The 21,767-nt window shown below is 31.6% G+C and overlaps 2 protein-coding genes across 2 annotated transcripts; both read right to left on the minus strand.

Annotated features, from left to right (window-relative positions):
* Positions 1-5,370: 5,370 nt before the first annotated feature.
* On the minus strand, positions 5,371-12,291 carry LOC115723916 (uncharacterized). The gene is made up of 9 exons (XM_030653376.2): positions 12,189-12,291; positions 11,915-12,051; positions 11,338-11,454; positions 10,910-11,256; positions 10,347-10,826; positions 9,048-10,245; positions 8,616-8,963; positions 8,271-8,508; positions 5,371-8,189 (listed from the first exon to the last, which is right to left on the minus strand). Exons 2-9 carry the CDS (start codon positions 12,032-12,034, stop codon positions 5,638-5,640), a joined length of 5,400 nt encoding a protein of 1,799 aa, XP_030509236.2. The 5' UTR covers positions 12,035-12,051; positions 12,189-12,291; the 3' UTR covers positions 5,371-5,637.
* Positions 12,292-18,489: 6,198 nt separating this feature from the next.
* On the minus strand, positions 18,490-20,953 carry LOC115723918 (trans-resveratrol di-O-methyltransferase-like). Its single transcript, XM_030653378.2, has 2 exons — positions 20,044-20,953; positions 18,490-18,953 (listed from the first exon to the last, which is right to left on the minus strand). Exons 1-2 carry the CDS (start codon positions 20,860-20,862, stop codon positions 18,651-18,653), a joined length of 1,122 nt encoding a protein of 373 aa, XP_030509238.1. The 5' UTR covers positions 20,863-20,953; the 3' UTR covers positions 18,490-18,650.
* Between the last annotated feature and the right edge of the window lie 814 nt (positions 20,954-21,767).

Raw genomic sequence — 21,767 nt, forward strand, 5'->3', positions numbered from 1 at the left:
CTCGAAGAGACTCCCAAGAGAAGTTAGACATAACACATTTAATCATAATTGAATCCCTGAAGTGATTCGTTATAGGTACCTATAAATGATAAACATATTTGAAAATATGTAATTTAAAGAGATCTCTATAAGTTATGTCAATATGGGAGGAAATTATCATTTATTGAAATTTTTGTCGACAATAAATATTGAATGTGTGCATATGCAATAAACTAACATGAGATAGCAAGGATCATTGTATTAGATTTGTCGAGAATTATCGACATACATTTTGATTTTTGGCCAAAATATTATGACGCAATCCAGGCAAATTTACTCACATAAAGTGAAGTAAGACCTGTAGGGTGTGCAAATAAATATTTCTAATGAGAAATTTGCATATATGTATTTGTACATAATGAATTGTTGTATAAAGTTTGCATAGACATGAGATTGATTGAAGTAAGGCTTAAATATTGAGAAAATATAATCATGATTTGATTATAGCCTGGAATATATTTTATGAGGATTTATAAGCGTCACATAAATGTTGCAACAAAAGGTTATTTATTTGGAGCTCCTAATATAGTGAGAATTTGAAATAAGCCTTATCTAAAAATTCTAGAAGAATTTAATACATGTCTTAAGTGATATAAATTCAAAGTCGCGCGCACTATATGACAAAGATCTTTGTATGAAATAAAGACATGTAAGTAAATTATTATTTGAAAAATACCTGTGGTTGTCTATGCAATATAAATACGTAAATTATACGTTGTGATAGACTCTTTAAGAGTTTTTGATTAATTGAAGAACAAACTTTTATTTCTTTTGTATTTCGAGAAATATTAATGTATAAAGTTTGTTCATTAGTATTGAAGTCCTGAAGTACTTCATATGTATCAAGAATTATAGATATATGATCATTTGATATGGAAATTAAGATCATAAAACAAGATGGAATAAATATATGGTCTTGGAGTACCATCATTGTCACAAATGAAAATTTGTAGTACCATTAATGTGTTATGTTCATATCTGCTTGAAATTTTAAATTTTCGTATGAACAAAGTTGTGTACACACATGAATGATACAATTAGTTGGATAAAGACTAATGTTCCACGAACCCCTCATCTATAATTTAGAAGTCCATGCATACTCTGGAAGAGTTATAGAAAATATATGATCAAAGATTATATATGGTATAATTTTAAAAGTGATAACAATAATCTTATGAGATATATTATCACCAAAAGAATTATGGATCATATGTGCATGAGGGGGAGACATATTCATGTTGCACTCTTTTTCTCTTAGTTCAGGTTTTGTCCCAATGGGTTTTCCTGGCAAGGTTTTTAACGAGGCAACTTACAAATAGTTATGAATATGAAATATATATTGTACTCTTTTTCCCTAGCTCAGATTTTGTCCCACTGGGTTTTTCTGGCAAGGTTTTTAACGAGGCAACTATAAATCATGTTAACATACTTGCATTTTATGAAGCAAGTAGAGAATGTGTGTGAGTGAGAACATTGACATAGCATATTCGGGAAACATATGGATTGCACTCAATAAAGAAGTATCAACCCAAGCAATTCTCTATGGATAATACTGCTTGCATCGTTCAACTAAAAGGAGGTACATTGAAGGAGATAGAGTTATAACACATTCCACGAAATTCTTCTTTATACGCTTCAAGAAAATGCATATTGGTGTTCAACATATTCAATCAAGTGTCAATCTTACAAACTTATTCACAAAGTTATTACCAACATCAACATTTGAGAAGACGGCAGACAAGATTGAAATTCGTCGATTAGAAGATCTCCACAAATGCCTAAATGATGGGGAGTTAGTTTACACTATACTCTTTTTCCTTTGATCAAGTTTTCAGCAAGATTTTTAATAAGACAGTTATTATGGACATCCAAGGGGGAGTGTTATAAATATTAATAATTATGTGGATGTCCAAATCTTTTATTTATTACCATGAATTGTAATGAACATTCCTCTTTTCCTTAGTTTCCCTTTTTCTTAGTTTCTTAATGTCTCACTCTTGTATTTGTATAAATAGGGGTTCACCCCATTGGAATAAACAACTCAGAAATTCTCATTCACTTTCTCTTTCTCTCTTCATCTTCTTCTTCTTTTCTTCTCATCTACTTTATATTATTTTATAACATAATATTTATTTTTTAAAATTGTATGAGACTCCATAATTAATTAATTAGAAGGGAGTACTAATTATAAGAACAATATATATTAAAAGTATAATTTATTATTTTTGAAATATATTAAAAAATTATAATTTTTTAATAAATATTAAAAATCATAGAATTAATAAAAAATTACATGTGTTATTATAATAAAATAAATGAAAAAAATAATTTTTTTTTGGTAAATACTATTTTGGACACCGTGTTTTGCAAAAGTTACCAATTGGACTCTATGTTTTGTTAAATGACAAAATGAACCATGTATTTTCTAACATTGTACAAATAGGACCCTGAACTGAATTTTTGTCAAAATAAAACTTAATAATAATCCGATCTAGAGATATTATGATAAAACTAATTACATTTTTTGTATCTGTTAAAGTTGGTTATATAAAAAAAGCTTCAGTCCCAATACATCACAACTTTGATCATTCAATTTTCAGAACACCAAGCAATCACTCATTCTACCATTCGACATATCAACCAAACAGTCAACACAACAATGCGATAAACAATCAAAAATTCATCAAAATTTACCTTTCGCACCATACTCAACAAAACATACATCAAATATTAAAGAATATGTATATGCATGTAGCGCTCAAAGAAGTAAGAGAGTTAGCAACTTTATTAGAATGTCTTCAATCTTTAGTACAAAAATGGTATTGGGACAACAAGAATAGAACATTATCTACATTCACATACTTGACAACTATCCTAGAAAAAATACTGTGTAAAAATAAAGATATGAGCTTGAAGTACAAGTAACAATTTTGATATATTTTGTATTACATTGTAACAAAATATACCTACTAGTTTATTACTATATGTAAAAAATGATACACCTTATAAAAAACTCTTGCATATATGTTTACAAGGTAGTTTATAAAAAGCACAAATGCATATATTCTTGAACTAAAGTATATATGAACATAATCATTTACCTTATAACCATTTGTGCAACATAATCTATAAATGAACCTATACTAGTTTATTAGTGTATGCAAATCATAATAAACTTTATAAGATATAAAATGTACGCATTCTTAAAATAATAATATAGTATATTAATATTTTGTTGTTTTATAAACTACCTTGTAAACATATATGTATATATTTCATTTAATCAATTTATTGGTTTATTACAAATAATACATTAATGCATGCGAGTATACATGTTAATCTAATCTCATAAACAATTAAACAAAAACATTGCTCATTTATAACTTCAACTAAAATATTTATTTTTATAGGTAGAAACGTCAAACCTGCTTGTATACAAAGTACATGATTATACCGACTCATACATAGTAAACCTAGATAACAAAAATTACAGCTGTCAGAAATTTGAATATGATGAAATACCTTGCTCACATGCAATGCTTGTATAAAGCTCAACACACATCTTCTTCCCAGTAAACTCTGAACCAGACTCATATCCATTAAACTCCTTCCTCATACCATGTACAAAAAGCTCAACACACATCTTCTTCCGAACAATATTCATATTGAAAGATTTGGGGACATGATTGATCATTTCATGTATAAAGTATTTAGCATAGTTTATAACGAATACACCACAATCACTACTAAAAATACGAAAACAACACATCATTGTAAATTATATAATTAGTAAATATATATAAAAAGTAAACAACATAGTTACCATTGATCTTGTTGTGACAGTTTATTTTATCCACAAACACAACTTCCAAAAAATTTGTCTCACTTACTCCCTAAAAATACTTTGTGTTCTTGTCAATATCCGACTTCCGACCATAGAAGTTCACATGAGATAGCAAAATGGACAGAAGAACAGCAAAAACTTTCACAAAACTAGTGTTCCCACTCCAGTAAAAATATTGTTATTAGGGAAGAAAATCATCTTACCCTAAACACGATTCTCAGGTTTATTAAAATATTTCCCACTCATGTAAAAACATAAAAAACAACATAACAATATAAAATATTATAAACTATCTTGTATACATATTCAACAAATATATTACTATACCTCAATTTGTCTAAGTATACATCGTAAATTGAATTATACAATATACATTATTTATTACAATTTACACAAAAAATTAAATCAATATAAACAATATATCTTACAGTATAATATATATTCACAAAATTCGAGTCAGTCTCATAATGCAAATAAATACTCAAAAAACTAACCTAATAAATAACAAATCAAATAACACTTGCAATATACATATATTCTAAACTATTACGTATACAATTTAACAAACATACATTCCTACACCTAATCTAAATATACATCCCAAATCAGAGAACATAATATACATTAATTTATACAATATACACACATTTAGTATACAAAAATATGCACAATATACACTAATTTATACAACACACATATAAACATAAATCCTTATAGACAACACACCTTATTGTATACTATATACACACGAAATGCGAAACAATTATATACTTTAAACCAAAACACAAAAACTTAAACTGGTAAACCACAAATCAAATAATAACTACTATGTATATATTTAACAATAATACATTACAACAACTACATATAACTATACATCAATATATACAATAAACGTTAACTTATACAACCCACTTTAACTTATACAATATATACTAAGCATTTAGAGAGAATAAATGAAATTAGGAAAAAGAAAGAACACTTATATTGATAGAAAAGAAATAGAGGCGGTTTGGGAGGTTTACAACTCACTTTTTGGGTAAAAGTTTAAAAAAATTCAAAAACTAAAAACCGTGCCCACGCGCCCACTTTGACATGACCTCCATCCCATTCAACTGACACTGACGTCAGCCCCCCTCATCTACTATGCGTGCTCAACAAGCCAAACATAAAGAAATGGAATAAAATGAAAAAACGGTAAAATTGACGGTATATTCAATAATTTAAAAAGTAACGTTATTATTAGAATTAAATGGAAAAAAACGTGTCCAGATATAATTTTCCCTATTTAATATATTAAAACCAGTAACCAAATATTAGTGTAATGATGATTATAAATTAAAATATTACATTTCAGTACTGAATGTTATATACTGAAACCAAATTCATCATATCAATTTCCTAAGATAACAAAGCACAAGTCTCTTTCATTTACAATTAGAAAATGTTTAACAATAGTACTCTGATACACATTTGTGCACAATTAGTTCTTGAAAGAAATGTAGTTTATTGGTAAGAGCAAGAACAATTACAAAAATCGCAAGTTATTTGAGAAACTTGGTAAACTCCCCAAAGAATAATGATCCTAACTAGCCAACCAAATTAGAAGACACAAACTTAAAAACACTGAACACAGCCACTAAAGACTTAAGGCCTAACATATTCATATTCACAAGATATGTAGTACATAATACAATAGAGTTTCATCACAAGAATTTGGAACTACCATTGCATTAGAAACTTACTTACTTAGCCTATCTCTTCTTTCCTTTTAATTTCTTCTTATTTTTCTTGGATTTGTTACCTCCCTGTTTTTTGCTTTCCACATTTTGACTGCTACTTGGTGCTGCTGCAGCACCAGCAGCAATACTTGCTTGCCAAGCCGATGATAGCTCCTCATCCTTAGAAACCAACTGATCCTCAGAACTAGCTTCCACAGCAGCTCCAACTGAGCTCTTTGAGGCCTCAACTTGATCTGGAAACAATGTTCTTAATATTTCATCCATGGATGTATTTGAACTCATACTTACATACACAGCATTTGGACATGACTCGAACGGACAACATCCCCATAAGTTCACAATCACCATAGGATTGTTGATCTTCTCAAGAGCTTCAGCAATCAAATTCACATTTATATTTTGACTGTTGTTTCTCTTTACTCCCTCGAGGGTAATACGAAAAGAGTGTGGTAGTTTTTCAGTTATATGGCTCTTCTTCAACACATCGATAAGTGAATCAGTATCCCTACTGATGTTGACACAAACCAAGCATAACAGCACAACCAGCCTAGTAACTGCTCTGGGAGATTCCCTTATCCAGTCATTATAAAGAAGTTCTAGGATAATTTTGCACGAGAATGGATGTGCTAGATTTGGTACATCATCCAATCCGTGGAAGCTGGCCAACTTTTCATGGAACATAAGCCATTCAACAAATGTGGATTTGGTAGATACAAAATAACCATATATGGAAGATGCCCCAATAACAAGGTGCTCCAAAAGATACAAAAAGCAACTAGGAGATATGGAGTCCTTACCTGTCTTCCAATTGTTGATGTAAGTACTTTCTAAAGCACTTCTGAGCGAAATAAGAAGAAACATTTCTGCAACGAATTCGGTAGAAAAAATAAGACCTAATCCCCTAATGTCGTGTAGAAAGCCAAAGAATGACTTCCATGCATCCCACATTTCATTATGGTTAATTTTTGATATAATCTTCTCACAGAGTTCTTTATTCACCTTCCCAGATCCAAGAATAATCATGGCAATTCTTTCAATTTTTCCCTTCATTGAGCTATTCCTTAGACTGACTGATTCAGCTATGACTTGGTTCAACATACTCTTGGTAGTGTCGGTTCCTCTAAGTAAAATCATGTTTTTATTCAATGGTATCTGCCCATCTGGGAATATGTAATTAACTATCTTTTCGGTAGAAGATTGAATGTACTTCAGCAGATTCTCAGACTCATGACGCCTCAGCTTCAGATTTTTTGCATCCAGAAGAAATGTTGCAACCTCATAGATCAGAGTAAGAGTCCTGCTTTTGAAGAAAATTTCATCACAGTTCTTGGGTGGAAACTTATAAAGAGAGTCAAGTCTGTTCAAAACCTTGACACCAACAGAAAGCATCTCAGAACACCAATATGTCTGAGCAGCAGAAACAAACTGGTGTAAATCAATGGATACTAACTTTCCACTAACTGATGTTGTAGCGACATTTCTTGCCCAGTCCGCCTCGGGGTTTAGAAGAAAAAATATTGGATTCAAACTGTTGAACTCCCTCCAAACACCTAAAAAATTCAAACAGAACTCTCCATAATATCTGAACTCGTTAATTTCTTGGGTCTCAAGACATTTAAGATATTCAAGAACGCCAACAATCTGGCCCTTCCAAAAATTCCAAAAGTAGACCAGTGACTCTATTGATACCTGGTTTTTAGAAATCATGTCTTCTGAATGCTTCATAACATCAGTAACCAGTTCCTCTTCGCAATAGTACTTGGTTCTTAAGGAAATGTGCATGTCCAGAATTTTTCTAGCTGATAGAATCTCGCCAGTAACACTCCTGTACCTCTGAGAAGCAATCACCTGATTCAGGACTGTAATCAATTCACTATGTTCATTTGCAATGATGTCAGCTTCAGTGCAAACAATCTCATAAAACTCGACTGTATCATTCCTGGCAAATGTTTTCGCTTTTATTAAGAGATCACCCTTTTCTTTGAACTGCTTTAAGGGCCAGCCCTTCTTACCTTTTGACCAAAGGGAGTTGGAAAGCACATAAAAAAGAATAAGATTAGCTGAGTCTTTAAATTTTCCGGCTTTTCCCAGCAGATCCACCCTGCGTAATGTATCGCCAATTAGCTTAGCAATATTTGCAGCTTCCATGAAATTCCCCTTTTCTTCTTCCAACAACAAAAGTTCATCAAAGCAGCACAACGAATTCAAGAAGTTCCGAATTGAATCCATGGAATTAAACTCTTTAACAAATTCCATCATGGACCTCTTATCTTTGATCTCAAAATAATGAGAAGCACAGCTCTTCAAAAACATCTGTTCAATTCTGTCTATTTCAATGCCTCTCTCTGCAGTACAGCAACCATTTGTTGGAATTTGTTTCCAACATTTAATGTATTTCAAACCCTTCTCAAATAACTTTCCTTTTGAACAAGCTGTAAGACATTCGGAGAAGAAATTCCCTTTAGCATAAACATCAGCAGCAAGCTCATGACACCCTGCCAGAGAGAAACATTCCCCAGCTTTTCGAAGCTCAGATTCACCAAACTTTTCTAAATAAATATGACCTGTCGAATAAAAAAACCAAATATTAAGAAACTATTAAAATTGCAAGATTAAAGTCCACTGATTTGAAGTTTTATTGTTACCTGCTTTTTCATACTCTCCCAAAGCAGAAAAACACCTGGCAGCAGAATCAGCTTTCCCAATAGCTTCAAAAATTTCAGCAGCTTCTCTGAGGATGGAATTAGCTTCTTCAGGATTTGAAACGCGCATATGATCAGCCATAGCCTTGAGTCCAGCAGCTTTAGACAATCTCTCCCAATATATATCACCAGCTCTTTCAAAGCACAATGTAGCCATTTCATAGTTGTGTTCATGAAAGAGCTGTTAAGAAAAAAAAAAAAGGACTAAAGATACAAACAACAAGTATTTTCAAGCATAAATATTGCTACTCATTGTTTAATATATATAATTAAAAAAAAAATCAAAACCTTAATGCCCCTTGATCTCCACTCTTCAGGACTGCTAGTGACTTGCATGGCCTGTGCAAGTGAATCATCAAGTAGTTTAGATTGCACAAGACACTTCTTCTTCCAATAGTCAAATATAGGTTCAGCAACGTTTGAGCTTTCACAAATCCACAACCTTTGCCTCGTGCGTGTGACAGCAACGTATAATTGCTTGAGTTCAGAACATAAAATATTATGTTTGGAGTCGGAAAATTTTGGGAAGCTAGGTATGGTGGTGTCAAAAAAGTCTTGCTCTTTCATGTATTCATATATGACCCTCCAATGATTCTTTAGAAGAGAGGAACCAAAAAAATTGTACAGTAATACATCCTACAGAAGCACAAGAATTAACATTATGTTGGAATAATTATGTTGAAAAATAAAAAATAAAAAATTGTTAAATTGTGTGATTACCTGAAACTCAAGTCCCTTACACTCCAAAATTGTAAGTAGAAGAGCTTGCTTCCCAACATAACCAGATATTTCCTTTCGGGCATTGTCATCTCTCACTAAAATAACCTGCTCTGCACCAAAGCCAACAATACCTCCACCGGTCTTTCCATTGTTGCCAAAAATTTTAATGATTGCATTTTCATCATCCCCACATTGAAGCAGCAATGGAGGTTCCCCATATATCAAACTGGTTTCTGGTTTTGAAGGATCAATAGAGTGTGGAAAGAAATGATATATAAGTTCAATTATGCTTTGAGCCAATTTCAGAATACCAGCATGAGTACGAAAGTTTTGAGACAAATGGATAGTTTCAGATATCAATCCTTTCTCTTTTCTGTCTACATTTTCACTATTGGGTTCCAATAAAAACTTCTTGTAGAATAGATGGCGTATGTCTTCGAATCTAAAATCAACTCCCCTGGCAATGGTCTGTGCAGTGTCACCAGAAAATACAAACCCCTCTTTAACATTTCCACATATATGCTTGAACAAAGTGATTTGACTCATTGTAAGATCTTGAACCTCATCAATATAAACAAAATTCATTTCATCCCCATTATATCTTTCATGCTTGAGTCTAGAGTGAAGATCATTAACGAAATCAGCAAGATCAAATTCATCATTTTCCATTTTCTTTTTTTCATAAATCTGATATATATCGTATATTCTCTCTCTCTTTTCCCGACTTAAATTGGAGGAACGTCCCTCTGACATTTTAATATAATCCTCACGGCTTAGCTTACCATCACTTGCTTCAATGGACAGCAAACCACTTTTGATATGAGAAATTATCTCAGTGAAGACTCGAGAAGGATCAAGCTTCTTCCTTAACTTGGAATTAAAATGAGGCCAATATAAAGCACTAAATTTCTCGTAGTTGACTTCTTTGTTCCTTATCAATGTCTGAAGCAACACTGATCTTGAAATTCCACCTTGATCATTAAAAGGATCTTCCACATTAAGGAATCTTTCAAAATAAGATTCACTCAATGTTCCATCTAGCATCATTATGAACTTATGGAATGTTATGACCAAAGGGTAGCAATCAGCAGGAATCTCATAAAAAGAGTCAGGAATGTTCTTGAACTGTGTTTCTTCGTCATCTATATCAGCAATATCAATCAAACTACCTTCATCTTGATTGTTGCCACCATTAAATCTGTCAAAATAACCGAAACATCATAAAATTAGATTTAACTTATAATTGTAATGTATCAAAGAATCAGCTTATAACCACCATGGTGAAGCACAATTACATACCTTTTCAAGTCAAAAACATGTTGCTTGATGGCATTACATAGCTTAGGACTAACTGTAACAAAAAGTTGACGTAAGAATTTATTCCTCTCCATACTATTTTCACAGTACCCGTCCATAGCAGAAAGATGTGACTTTTCTCTTTGGAATAGTTTCATCGTCAACACAGTACTCTTTCCAGTCCCTGACCGTCCAAGTATAAAGCTACTTTCATTAATCAGGATGGCGTCCATTTGTTCATCTGTTAGTACATATTGAAGACCAATTTTCCTACCATCGCAATCAGATAGCAAGTAGCTTACTACATCATGACACAATAAGTAGAATTTCATCTGCAGCAAACTCTCGCTGACCTTCGAATTCTCCACATAACTTCTTCCATTAGACGAGGAACCTAACTCACTCTCAGATTTGTTGTTGGAGAGATTCTTAAACCGAACAAAATCCAAAGAGGGTGGCCAATTCTTTGGAATTTCCAAGTTGCTAGAAACAGAATAACAACACATTAAGAATACAATATGATTGCAGTATCCAACATTCAATTAGCAATGTGAGCAAGTACCTACCCTTCGAAAGACTTATCGTTGCAGAGGTTGGCAAAACCATCTGTATACTTGCCAAAAATTTTGTCAAGACGATTGATCAGTTTTGATGCATCATCTGGAGGCAAGACATCCCATATCTTCAATACTTGCACATAGTTCAAGTTCTTTGTGATGTCCACAGTACTAATAACAATCTGGCTATCATCCTTAAAGCTCATTATCTCCATACAACTTTTACTTCCCGAATCTACATACGGTTTCTCGGGCCTCCACCCACTGGATAGCTGAAGAATAAGGTGAAAAATTGATTTTTTCCTCTGGATTGTCAATTTTTTAAATGACTTCAAAAAGTTGCCACTTAAAAGAACCTAAAATTTGCAGAGGAAATGTCAACAAAATATGTATATGTATAACATTTGTGAAGAGTAATTGAAAACTAAAACCCAGACCTTCCACTTCGCCCATTTTGCCCACTTCTCGTATCTTGAAATCATACGATCAGCATCAAGAAGATCACAGAAATGGCCAGCCTCTTTCTTGATATCTAAAATGGCCTCAGCATTCATCTGGAAAAGAAACAAAGAAAATTTATTAGTTAAGTAATGAAGCTAGCTTATAACTTCTATAAAGAACAATGAAGCACAAAATAGAGCACATTGAAACAAAATCAGAATAGAAAATTTTGAAATGAACCAAAAATACACTTCCATAAACTAATAAACCTTAATTATGATTCCTATAGTGTAAAATCTCAAGTAACAAATGAACCAAAAATACACTTCCTCTATTTTTTTTTCAAAGTAACATCTCAAATTATGTACCCATACAACAATTAGCATCAAAATCAAAACTAGATTAATTAATAATCATCAGAGACTTAAAACTTGCAACACAACAATATAAAAGACTTTCTTTATGAACAAAACAGAATTACTGAAAGGGGTTTTCCCACAAGTATACCCAAATTACAAATAAATAGCTTTAAAATAACAAAAGATATTCAAAATAAAGAGTTTCCAAGAGAACCTTATCTTTGAAGAGATTTTCATCGGAAATGTCGTTAAGATCAGTCGAAGAAAACACAGTTTGAGTGAGCTGATCATGATCAGTAGAGTCTTTCTTTCTCGTATCTGAAGTTTCCATCATCTGAACTTATTTTTTCTCTGCATTGAACATTTGTAATAAAAAGTAAGTAAGGGAATAAATAGGTTTCTTGGGTCCAAAGCTTGGTGAAAACAGAGAAGGAAAATATGGAAAGAAAACGAAATGTGAAGGAAAATCTCTTTCAAATTTGACTTACATTAATCCAACTTCTTTAACCAACAAATAAAATATGTGTTTGTGTCCGTACAACCGTTTTGTGTTCTTGACTTAGTTTCTCTTGTCTAAATTAATCGATAGTTAGTATCATAGTGACACCCCTATATATAGGCTAATTAGAATATTTAGCCTCCTAATTTTTCCATGTATTAAAATTACGGAATTAAAATCTTAATTAATTTATGTATAATTATTAGACATTATATAAAAGAAGAGGTATTCGCGATGCGGGTAGTGCGAATTCAGACTATTTTTTCAAATTAAACCGCATATGCTGTTTTTGTAATTTCTTAAACCGCAACTACACCGTAAGACTTTAAAATTACAAAAACCACACTCCAACAATATCCATATAAACTTCCCGACGATTTAAAACTATCACCTATGCTTAGGTATAGGTGACAGTTATAAACCGTGCCATATAGTACATGTGACGATTTTTAATTTTAAAATGTATTTTTCAGCTATGATTTTTTACCGTCGTTACATTAGAAAAATAGGAGAAATAACTAGATTTTCTGCCATTTTTCCCTTGGCATTAATTTTTAAAAATTTTATTAATCTATATTAAACTAATGCTGATTATCTAAATTTCTTTACAAATTTATATAGTAACAATAAATAAATTAACGCTAATAAGCATCTAAAATTATTTACAAATCTATATACTAACAATAAATTGAGATATATACACTAATCAACATGGTAGTCGTTGTCGCTCTACTCCCGCTTTCACGTTATTAATCCACCGATCACGCATAACATTTATTTGGTCATTTGTGTACGATATGGAGAGCTTACCCTGTACAATAAAAGTATATATTAATTAGCAAAGGCCTATTATTATACGATATTTAATAAAAAATAATATTTATTATAATAATTATTAATTATTTTACCAGTTGTGTCAATTAGAGTATTGAATCTTCTACGGTCATGAAACTTTCAATAAATTTTATGACGTAGTATCCACATTATTTTTCATCTGGTTGTTCTAGATATATCGGAGTTATCCACTCAATAGGTCTATCGGGCTAGTTTGATATTTGATTGTAAATGGTAAACGACCTACACAAAAAATAAAGTTAGCATATAAATTTAAATATAAAACATACTTACATATTGTAATGTTGGATGCAGAACTTATGTAAAAATGATGAATTTCAAATCATCCGGTACGTCGCCATTATTGGAATCCAAGTACGCCACCGTTTGCGTATTTAGTTGGATGAGTACAAACATCCAATGAAATATTTTCCTACACAAACAAACATGCAAAACTGTTAATACATAATAATATACATTATGAAGAGTTATAAATTATAAAATTATTCATTTTAAAATCTATTTACCGATAGTTGTAGGGGGCAAATAACCCATTTATCTGGATTGGTCATCTTGGCCATACGTGCAACTAGTGCTTGAAAAAGGATACTATCAATCTTGGATTTGGTGGCAATGACACCAGGATTTAGAAATACATATATTCTATTAAATCCATTGAAGTCCTGCAACAATTCTTTTAAGTACCTAATAAAAATACATAATTAATAATTGTCGCTCTCATCAAGTTTATTACGAGTTAAAAATCATACTTGCACCAAATCGATATAGGTTGGGCTCCTAAGTATTGCACGGTGCACAATTCTTGTATGTCGTTTTTTAGAAGTCAAATCGAGTCGTCTTCGACCCCAAATAAATCTGCTTCAACCTAAAATTAGATTATTGATGATTGTGACCACTTTCTCATCGAGTTCCAAAAGTTAATGATTGAGGTAGTTTGTCGAAGTTGGACATGACGACCATGGCTTGTTTGTTTACTTGGCCTCTCAGGGTTTTTTGGAGGTTGTGCTCGAGGACCAAGTAAATCTTCAGACTCTTGCCTGCTTCTCTTCACGGGTTGCTTCTTAAGTTGCTTGGTGGGTGGTTGTGTACATGAAAAAAAAGTACAATAAAGTTAGAAATTCCATTAATCAATAAACACAATAAGTTAAGTAAACTAATTAAAACATACCGAGTGTTTTCTAACTGGTGTAACATAGTCTTTCGGCCATGCTACGTAACTTTAGATAGCTTGACATACTGTTGTGAATGTATCTTGGGTGATGGGACACGAAAGCAGTGTATTCGCAACATTGACTTCGTCGATGAATACCCGACGATAATCTTCGTATAGGTATTCACCATTGTGAATCGAGAACTTTCCATCTTTTAAACATTTCTCCTTCACAATGTGCCCCAAAGCAACCTTTAGTACCATCCCACTGGGGTCCTACCGACAGTGCATCTAACACGGAAAAGTCTGCATATTCAAATCAAACAAGCAACAATTTAGTTTGTAAATTGACCATATTTATAATTTTGCATTAGATCAATTTGTAAAATAATATTAAGATTGCCTCTTCTGATCTACCCCTAGTAGGTGGCGGTGGTGCTGCTGGAGCAAAAACCTTCCTGGAACTCAGTGGCAGTGATGGAGTAGAGACATTGGCAGCACCCGATGGTTATGCTACGGGATCGGAGGCAAGGTCAGCATGTGCTTGTTCATTCGATGCTCCTCAAACACTAGAACCAGACGCATGGGATGTACCCGCAACGCTGCTATGCTTGGAACGAACTAGATGAAGGAGCTCAACCATTTGCTCCCGCAACTGTCTATTGCTCTCCTCTGTCTCTTATATGCGTCTCTCCAAATTTGATAATGCCTTGTTCGACCCATCTGTGTTTTTTCTTTTAGGGCATGGAGTGTTAAAATATTTGGTCTGAGCGACGCTGTAACCCATGGCTCGAACCCGACCACCATGCTCATCTGTCCCTAGCGCCATGGTCAACACGTCCCTCTTCCTTTTCACATGCACAACTCTCTGTTCCACTTGCTTACGAAAGTCGTCCTACAAACATAACAAATAGAGTTAAAAATAAATTATGAAACATAACAATATAAATGAAATTATATTTTAAACTTACAATCCGTTTAACGATTTTCGTAGTTGGGCCCTCCACCTCTCCTTTTGTGTTCACGTGAAGTCTTTTCTATACTTCACATTTATCAAAATTGATAATTTGGTGGCCTGCCTCTTTCTCCATTTGTTCTTGAACTATTCTTACACCACCTTGTTTGGTGCGATGGTTGTAAATATTTTTTGCCCTGCTCTGTTGGGCCTTTTTTCTTCTTGCCGCAAATTCTGGAGTCAACCTCGAAGCCACAAACTCTCTCCATTGTTCCTCATCAATTATGCTTTGATACAACTTCGGTGGCTTCTCGAGAAGATGGGGAGCCGCATCTTTGAATTTAAAAATACCATCTATTAGGGTATTTTTCCAATCCTTCCACCTTTCTCCACCTTTTGAAATGGTTACTTTCTTGTCCGTCTCCAGTATATCGAACACGGACTGAAAAAAATTGACAATCGTAATTATAAGTACAAATCATAATCAATAGTAAAAAAACATGAGTACTAAAATTAATATTACCTTTATGTCATCCCACAATTAGTTTTTAATGTCTTCACTCACTTTAGGCCACGATATATCTTGAAGTGAAACATTAACTCGCACTCATTCTCCAATTCAGATAACTTGCACCCACGATATATCTTGAAATGGAATATTAACTCGATGGAAGGATGTCCTATACAAATATGTAGCAGATAGATTTTATATACATACATTCGTGAAGTTAATGACAATATATGAAAGATAATTTGTGTGAATAGGTGCTTATTGCGAATAGTTGTATCTATATGTGAGAGGATGCAATTGTTAAGATATGCTATTAGTAATTTATACTTTTGTTACAATTAACTTTTTATTGGGGAATATTTTATTAAAAAGCATAACAATCTGTTAAATGTACAACAAGAGTGTCCCAAAAGTAAGTGTAATTTAAGTATTCAAAAGAGTGTCCTAAGAGTATGAGTTATATACAAGAGTATTGTAAAGGTGTCTAGTACTAAATAAGAGTGTGAGTGTTTAGTGTATTATAAGTATTGTGGTTTAGTAAAATGTATTCAAGTCTTGGTATAATTACTTTTGCAATAATAAAAGTAATTACGTTTTTCCTATGTTGTGTTGTCCGACAATTTATAGTTTTAACATATATATATTATGAAAAAATATTGATTGTTGTGTATTGATTCTACTGACTATTCATCTTCTTTTATTTCGTTATAAATGTTCTTTAATAATGGTACCTTTCATCTTGAAAGTTGAAGCTTGTATCTTTTATTTTTTATGAATTATGAAGTATAATTAATATTTGTTTAATTTAAAATTAAATTTTTTTATTTTTCTATTTATTTTTATTTTTTTCTTCATTTTGCCTTAATGGGTACTCGACGAGCTTTTCATAACTGATAGGTATTTCCCTACCTAAATTTGTTGGGTTTTAAACAGGGATAGGGCAGGTATGGGGGCCGTAAATGGGTAGTAGGAATGGAAGCGAAGAATGCGTTCCTCACATATTACCTGCTCTATTTCCATTCCTACTCTCATCGAACAATATCAAATATTAATGAAATAAAATTATATACAACTCTTCCATTGAAACAGAAGTGCACCATGCTTTTCTAACTTATCACTGGTTTAATTTGTTATACTAAAAGGATAAAACAACAGCACCTACATTAAATTTTCCCAATATATTGTTTGTTTATATAGGTAATTGATGTTATAAATTAATTATGATAATATGATTATTTTTTGTTCAATCATTATATCTTTTATTATTTATAGTATGTTGTAATTCCAGCCACCATAACACCAAGAATTCAATCATAAAACCTACAATAAACTCACAATTTGGACAGAAATAATGAACATAAACCAATTAACAACACAATGAATCGAAACCAGAAATCAATCAAAGAACAACACAAGAATTTATCCTGGTTCCGATATCCTAGAGATCAACATGATCCCTGGCCATACTCCAGCTGAGAAACATCACCAGTTCTTCATTAATATGTGGAATAAGAGAGTATCAATACAATTACAAGATTCAAAGCAATCTCAGCTCTGTGTTACTCGAAACACACCAAAGAAAATAGTCACAGTTTTTTCTCTACCAACCCGAGTACACCCCTTGTTCTTGACCCTCTTCAAGAACAGAACTCACAGCTTAGAACCCTAAGCAACTCTCTCTAATCCTCTCTCTTATTCTCCTCTTAACCTCTCTCTTAAAGTGAAAATACTAGATTTATTTTCTCATACTAGAAAATAGCACTAACTAACTAACTAACTAACATAACAGAAAGTTAGTTAAGTTAGTTAGTTTAAGTGAGTTGGATAATAAGTTAGTTTAGAGGATCAACTTCCACATAGTATGTATGCATAAACCATTGTACAAAGTTAAGCAATGACCCTTTTCCAAAAGAATTGTTAATAATAATAATAATAATAATAAGGAACTTGAGAACTATGTCTAAACTGGAGTTTGCTGATGCTCTCTGTGGCGAAGCGACGACTTGCTGTTTGGCCATGGAGGAAGCTAAAGCACGAGGATTTAAATTTATCATTGTTGAGAGTGATTCGAGGGTAGCGATCAATGCTCTTAATGGGAAGGAGTCTCGTTGGGAGCTTGAAAACTATATCTCATTTTGTAAAAGAAACTCTCCTTTTTTTATTGGTTGTAGCTTTCAGGATGTTAGTAGACAATGTAATTTTGTAGCACATAATGTGGCTAAGTGGACTTTTTCTCTTCAGAAGTTTGGTTCTGTGCCACTATCCTCTTTGCCCGATAACTTATTCTGTAACGACCGCGAGGTCTAATTATTTTTATGTTATATAACAACACGCTTTTCTTCAAAAACAAAAAAATAATAATAAGGAACTTTTTGTCAGTAGAAAACAAATAAAAAAATTGGATAAAAACAATCTCATTTATTATGTATTAAAATATAAAGATGATATAAGTTTGATTGCTGTTAATTCATTTAATGCCATGTAATGTACTCTTTTCATTGATTAGATAGGAAAATAGACATCAATTTTGAATAGAGCATCTTGCTCCATAAATAATGTTAATTAATTAATAACATTATTAATTATATAGTTGATGACACAAATTTTAATAAAAAAATACTAAAAAGTATTAGTGGTATTTAGCATTTTTTATGTGTTAATATTGTTATTGGTCCAACTAAATATCTGGTCTCATATAATTTAATGTAATAACTTTTAAGAATTATCATCTGATGTCCAATAAGAATGATAATTCAATAGTAGCAATAATATGAAAATAATTTAGACATTCAATTTTAATCCCAAGCCCACAAAATAAATAAATAAATAAATAAAGAACTAGTAGATATTTATTTCCCTTGGTGATACATTTGCATATTGATGATTTTCTTGTGTTCAATTATAGTCACAATAGTAATCATCATATGTTTATTTCAAGGGTGACACACATACTCATTTTGTTTAATTATTCCATCATTAATTAAGGAAAAACCTCAATTAGTGACTTTAAACCAAACATGTGTGTAATTTTACAATGAGTGAAACCAGCTTCAAAGAAGATTTTTTCCCAATCTTTTTTGGTTCTCTCTCTCCCAGTCAGAGCACTCATCATTAACATATCAAAGTAGAGCTTAGCTTCCATTTCTTGATGTTCATCTTTTTTGCTATCTATTACATTATTGTCTATTATGAGAACCTTTCCTCCACCATTCTTTGAAATTGCTTCTCTACAATTCTTCAAAATCTTCATGCATTCCTCATCACTACAACCTGATAAAACAGACTATAAAAAAAAGAAGAAAAATAGTTATGATTTGGTTTTTTATTTCTTTGCTAAAGAAAAATAAACAATAATACATTATACGTACCATTTCTAATGAAAGATCTAAAATTTGTGCTAAATTTGGTACAAAAGATGAGTGTGTTATATTTGGCCCATTATTTACAATTGTACTCCAATGTACAAGATGTAAAATAAAGAAAAAATAATTAATTATATTGATAGTCATTTCCTATTTTATTGAGAGCATACAAAAAATATTATTTTTTATTCTTTTATTATTTAAATAATGGTAATACGGTAAATAATGAATATAAAGTTTAGTAAAATTATGTCCGAATTATAATAATTAGTGGCATTATAAGAGGTAAAAAAAAGTAGTATTTATTGTGAGTTAAATTTGACTCAATGCTCAAATTTAGCACACTTTTTAGAATATTAGAATATAGTTTTTCTTAAAGAGCATTGTTATTGGGCACTAGTGGTGCCTAGCACCTGTAGATATGTTGTTTTGCGATTGGCTAACGATATTTCTTAAAAGTTATTGCATTAAACTATATGAGATCCGATACTTAATTAGACTAATAGCGATATTGACACATAAGAGGGTGCTAGACACTACTGGTACCTTTTAGGATTTCTTTTTTGGAATAATTACATAAGACACTATTTTTTGTAAAATAATTACATTTTTACGTTCAAAGAATGTTTTTTTATGTATATTTTTACGGTTTTCTAAAAAATTAACACGAAAACAACATAAAATCAACAAGAAAACAACATAAAAGTAACATGAAAATAACAACAAAAAAAACAACAAAAAAAACATATAGATAACAAAAAATTAACAACAAATGAACAAAATTTTAACATAAAAAGACCGTATTTTATGTAAATAAAATCAAAAAAATCGTAAAAATGTTTAAAATTCCGTGAAACTATATTTTTGTTGTTTTTTTGTTGTTTTTGTGCATTGGTGAAAGTATCCCTTCTTTTTTTTTTTCAATGTGCTAAAATATAATAATACACCACTTTTTTGGCACTCCATTAGAAATACTCTTATTTTTACATACATATAATATAATAACATTACCTTGAAAAGAATTGCATCAGCTTGAGGGATTGTTTGAAACATGTCACCCTCAATAAACTTCAAGTTTGGAGTACTATTATGGGAATTGGCTTCAACTGCATAAGGTAGGTCAAAAACTGAGCATTTCAAATGAGGAAATTCAGCAATGAGCATCCTACACATTGATCCAGTATTCCCTCCAACATCCACCAATGAAGTTATTCCCTCAAAAGTAGACTTAAAATCCTTGAGAACAAATTTTAAAACTCCGGAATCACTTTCCATTCCTTCATCCAAACGGTCACCAAATCCATCAACATTCTTACCCCAATACTCATACAAGCTCAACCCTTCATCATTAGCTAAATGAAACGGTGAAGGCGGACTATCTTTCTTTAGCCAATTTCCAATTAAACTGAATGCAGTTACAGTAACTGGCTCAAGAACGGCAAGAACATAGCCGCCCACACTTGGGACGCCATTGTTATTACCGTTGGTGAGAAGTAATTTGGAAGAAGGAGTAAGACCATATACTTCTTCTCCTTCTTCCTTATCATCGTCGTCTTGTTTCTCATTTGAGAAGATACCAGAGTGTACCAGTACACGCATCACGCGACGAAGGAAGGAAGTTCTTGAGGGGGGAATTTGAAGAGCAGAGGCCAACTCATGAAGAGTAATGGTTTGGCCTTTGCCTTTGTTGAATATTATATCTGGTATGCCTAACTCTATAGCACATTTTAGAGCCATAGAACTTGCATAGCTTAGCATATGTTTGTACACATTGACATAACCTTGGGATAACTCTTGAGTAGTGGTACTATTCTCATGAATGGAACCCATAATTATATGATATTATTATTCAAATGAAAAACTCTCAAATCTATATCCCTATAACATACAACTATAGCTTCCTTTATATAGCACTACTCTTACGGTTCACATGTGTTGATGAGAGATTATAACAAGTAATTTTTGAAAATTAAATAAAAAGCTTTAATACTAGTACTACTAATAATATATTTACATGTGTAATAAGAGAACACAAGAGTGATGATGTGCTATTTCATAATTTTTTTTAATGTAATTTTTTAATTTTGTAAGAGCTTCACGTTTAAGTCTAAAGTACATTGTGTTCCAGTAGATTTTTATTTTTTCTTCATTTAAAAAAAAAATAAGTAATTACCTTATATATTATTTTTTTAATAATAACTGTTTTGAAAACTGAAAAAGCTAGTCTAATTTTTTATTATGATCGTGTATATTTTTTTTTGAGTGTAGCGTAATAGTATTTTACAATCATATATTAACTTAATAGCTTAAAGGTCCTGGGTTCGAACCCATAATCTCTCCATTTTTCCCATTCCTCCCTCACCACTAAGCTAGTCTAATTTTTTATTATAATCGTGTATATTATAGTTATTTAAGACAACTTATAAATTTTTCAAAAAATTTTAAATAATTTACTGCGTCAAAAACAAGGTTCGAATATTTTATTACACGTATAAATAACTATAAGTAAATTTTTATAGTTAAATTTAATTAAATTTTATATTCAGTACCGTAAATTGTTCAGAATTTTTTAAAAAATTGTAAGTGATCATAAATAACTATAAGTAAAAAAAAAAAAAAACAGACTAAATTTTTTTCATAAATACCAAAATAGATAACTAAACACTTTTTTAAAATGTTTACTACTCATGATTTGTGGGTAAATTTTAGAATCAAAATTATATTTTTTTTTTCGT

Source organism: Cannabis sativa, chromosome 9 (assembly GCF_029168945.1).
Source record: "Cannabis sativa cultivar Pink pepper isolate KNU-18-1 chromosome 9, ASM2916894v1, whole genome shotgun sequence".
In the NCBI taxonomy this organism is placed as follows: domain Eukaryota; kingdom Viridiplantae; phylum Streptophyta; class Magnoliopsida; order Rosales; family Cannabaceae; genus Cannabis; species Cannabis sativa.

Coding starts and splice junctions, on each gene's coding strand:
- LOC115723916 (XM_030653376.2), bottom strand. CDS start 12,034: ATGATGGAAACTTCAGATACGAGAAAGAAAGACTCTACTGATCATGAT. Junction 11,455..11,914: donor AAAATCTCTTCAAAGATAAG/GTTCTCTTGGAA, acceptor TTTCTTTTCCAG/ATGAATGCTGAGGCCATTTT. Junction 8,190..8,270: donor GGGAGAGTATGAAAAAGCAG/GTAACAATAAAA, acceptor TTTATTCGACAG/GTCATATTTATTTAGAAAAG.
- LOC115723918 (XM_030653378.2), bottom strand. CDS start 20,862: ATGGGTTCCATTCATGAGAATAGTACCACTACTCAAGAGTTATCCCAA. Junction 18,954..20,043: donor CTGATGCAATTCTTTTCAAG/GTAATGTTATTA, acceptor TTTTTTTTATAG/TCTGTTTTATCAGGTTGTAG.